Source organism: Populus euphratica, unplaced genomic scaffold, assembly GCF_000495115.2.
Source record: "Populus euphratica unplaced genomic scaffold, PopEup_1.0 scaffold165.1, whole genome shotgun sequence".
Taxonomy (NCBI): domain Eukaryota; kingdom Viridiplantae; phylum Streptophyta; class Magnoliopsida; order Malpighiales; family Salicaceae; genus Populus; species Populus euphratica.
The window spans coordinates 80,222-83,005 of NW_011500050.1; the positions used below are offsets into that span (position 1 = coordinate 80,222).

The following is a 2,784-nucleotide window of genomic DNA, read 5'->3' on the forward strand; positions in this document are numbered from 1 at the left end:
ATAGGAAATCTCACTTGTGCTGCTGCTGCTGCTGCTCCAACTCCTACGCAGATTTTTCAGCGAAGAACGCAACAAAGAGTATAATTATTGATCAACTTTGGGAGGCTCATACAGAGGGCTTCATGCACGGTCTCATAGCTGATGCTATGGGAATTTATCATAACAAAAAAAAAAAAAAGATCTAATTTTTTTTTTTAAATAAAATAGTGATCATAAACATAAATCATAGCTAAAACATGCCAAAAAATATATATAAAAGGTAATTTAATATATCTGTCTCTGTAATTCCCTCTTTACTTTACTGCACTACTAGCTCTTACTATGTACTCAGTACAAAGCAAAAACCAAAAAAAGAAGAAGAAGAAGAAGAAGTACTGTAAGGTCTGTTAATGGACTTATTAATCTATGAACACCTTCCCTCTTCTGCCGATCTATTTTCACCATTGGAAAATTTAAACTAAGACCTAAACTCTAAAAGTCAATAGCAAAAGGTGCCTGCAGAAGATCATAAGGAGCCCATAATGCATCCAAAGGGCATGGCCGGTTTTCATCTAAGCGAACCCAGGGCTTCCCTTTGCCACTCCAATGCAAAAGACTAACTGGACCAGGATGCAAATCCCTACAAAGACCTCTAAAATTATCCCCTCCAAGGCCATGTTGATTCCATTTATGATCCACAGCAGCAATATTCCCTGCAAAAACCAACAAGAATGGAGGCAATGAGCCCAATTCATAAATCCTCATCCTCTTTTGAAGCTCCATCCATTCAACAATTTTTGTTGTGTAATCTCCTTCTCTCCATCTTTCTAAATCAATAATCATCACTCCTGTGTTAAAATAACAGGCATTGCGTCCGGAAAATGTTAAGGAGAGGGAAGGGTTTGCCCAAAATGTAGGCGTAAAGTATGCGGTAATGTTAGCATTACAATATTCTGGTGCTGCTAACACAGTTCCGGTGCCAAGTGGAGTAGCTGCTAGCATTGCAATGTCGTCGACTAGGACTAAATCGGAGTCTAAATAGACAGCTTTCCGGACGCAAGGAGGAAGGATGTTGGCGAGATAATTGCGAGCATAGTTAAGAGGAGAGTCGAGGGCTGAGCGGATGGAGGTGGAGATTAGGCCGGAGACAGAGTTGGTGTCGAAAGGGTGGATTTGGGAACGGAGGTAAGGGAAGGAGGAGGTGATAGTTTCGTGGAGGTAGGTGGAGGAAGGGGAGGAAATGAAGTGGAAACGAGTATTTTCCGGGCAGGAGGTGTGTTGGAGGATGGAAAGAATAGCGGCCATGGTGCCGCGGAGGTAAGGGAAGTCCAGAGTCATAGCCACGTGCACTGCTTGCTGAGAGCACATGTCTTTGGTGGCGATTGATGGACATGTTGGGGAGTTGTAGAATTGTGGGGCTTCTCTGAATCTTTTGGTATTGACGGTAGCCGTGGCGGTGGCATTGATTATAATTATGGAGAGGAGGAGAAGGAGGGAGAGGAGGAGATGTGGCGGTGATGGTAGTGTTAATTTTCGTCCTAGTCTGAACATGGCTTGGGGCAGGGCAGAGAGATTTAAAAAAGTTGAGAGAGACTTTGAATGATGGGTTCCAACCTTTTAGAAGGAGAGGAGACATGCCAGCACCAATCTTGTCTATGGATCCAATTTGTTAAAGCAGAGAAAATGCTACGAAGCATAGAACAGTCAATGATTTTAAACAAAGCCAAGAGTAGTAGCCACATGTTTGTTAAATGTGCTTCAAAAACCAAGTCCAAATATAAATAAACGGTGTGAAATGTGCACTCTTTGAATTCTTCCAATGTGATTTTATAAGCAAATAATTAACCACCGACTCTTTTTCGCAATTGGCAACAGGAAAAGTTCGTCTTTATGAAAAAAAAAATTATTATTATCAGTGTAAATAAAATAGTAACCGTTGGATCTTGAAAAAAAAAAAAAAAGGAGAAAGTGCAATTTGGTACAATAAAGTACTAAAGTCAAAATCGACTTTGCCTGCCTCAAGTGACCACCTTTTGAAAGTAACATCCGTTTCGCGCGGATCTTTGATTTGAGGAACAAGAATTACGGATTCATTAACACCAACTCGAACTCTATGTCCACTAAATGTGTGTTAGAGTAGAATTTTCGCCATCTAATCTTGTTAACATTTTGAATTCGGTTACAAGTAGAGATTTTTCAACTTTCCCCACCATGTCTATGAAGTTGTTCCCATGGATATTAAAAAGAATAGCTAATTTATAATATTTGTATTATCTTACTAATCCAAACTCAACAAAATTAGATAATATAAATACTAAAAATAAGGTTAAAAAATGTAAAAAATAAATATCATCAGTCAGGTGGGGTTGAGATTTTTGAAATTTAATTAATTTAACCCAGCTTGTATGTTGTATACTCCTTTTTTTCTTTATATCTAATAATACATGGATTTATCATTTATTTTATTTTATTTAGAAATATTTTAGTTGTAAAGTTTTTATTTGTGTACTTTTATTATATATTTTTTTAATATAACAAAAAAGAATTTATCTTTTTATATGAGGAGAAGAAGGAGGCAATTAGAATTTAACGGTGATGCAAGACATAAAAATTACACTTATCATTAAAGATGTCATGATATCATATTATAGGTCTATCTCTAAATATAGATCTATAAAAATTAGCAATATAAACTCAAGCTATGGATATTTGTAAACATCCATAAAACAAATAGGTTAGCCCAATATATTCAACTCCTTTAAGTCTAAAAAAACAATTCAATGAGTTAAATTTATAATTTGTAAC

The 2,784-nt window shown here is 36.7% G+C and overlaps 1 protein-coding gene across 1 annotated transcript; it reads right to left on the reverse strand.

The window, feature by feature from the left end:
• Positions 1 to 253: 253 nt before the first annotated feature.
• Positions 254 to 1,724, reverse strand: LOC105107638 (probable galacturonosyltransferase-like 1). The gene has a single exon (XM_011001640.1). The coding sequence runs from the start codon at positions 1,528 to 1,530 to the stop codon at positions 472 to 474; it is 1,059 nt and encodes a 352-aa protein (XP_010999942.1). The 5' UTR covers positions 1,531 to 1,724; the 3' UTR covers positions 254 to 471.
• Positions 1,725 to 2,784: the final 1,060 nt, after the last annotated feature.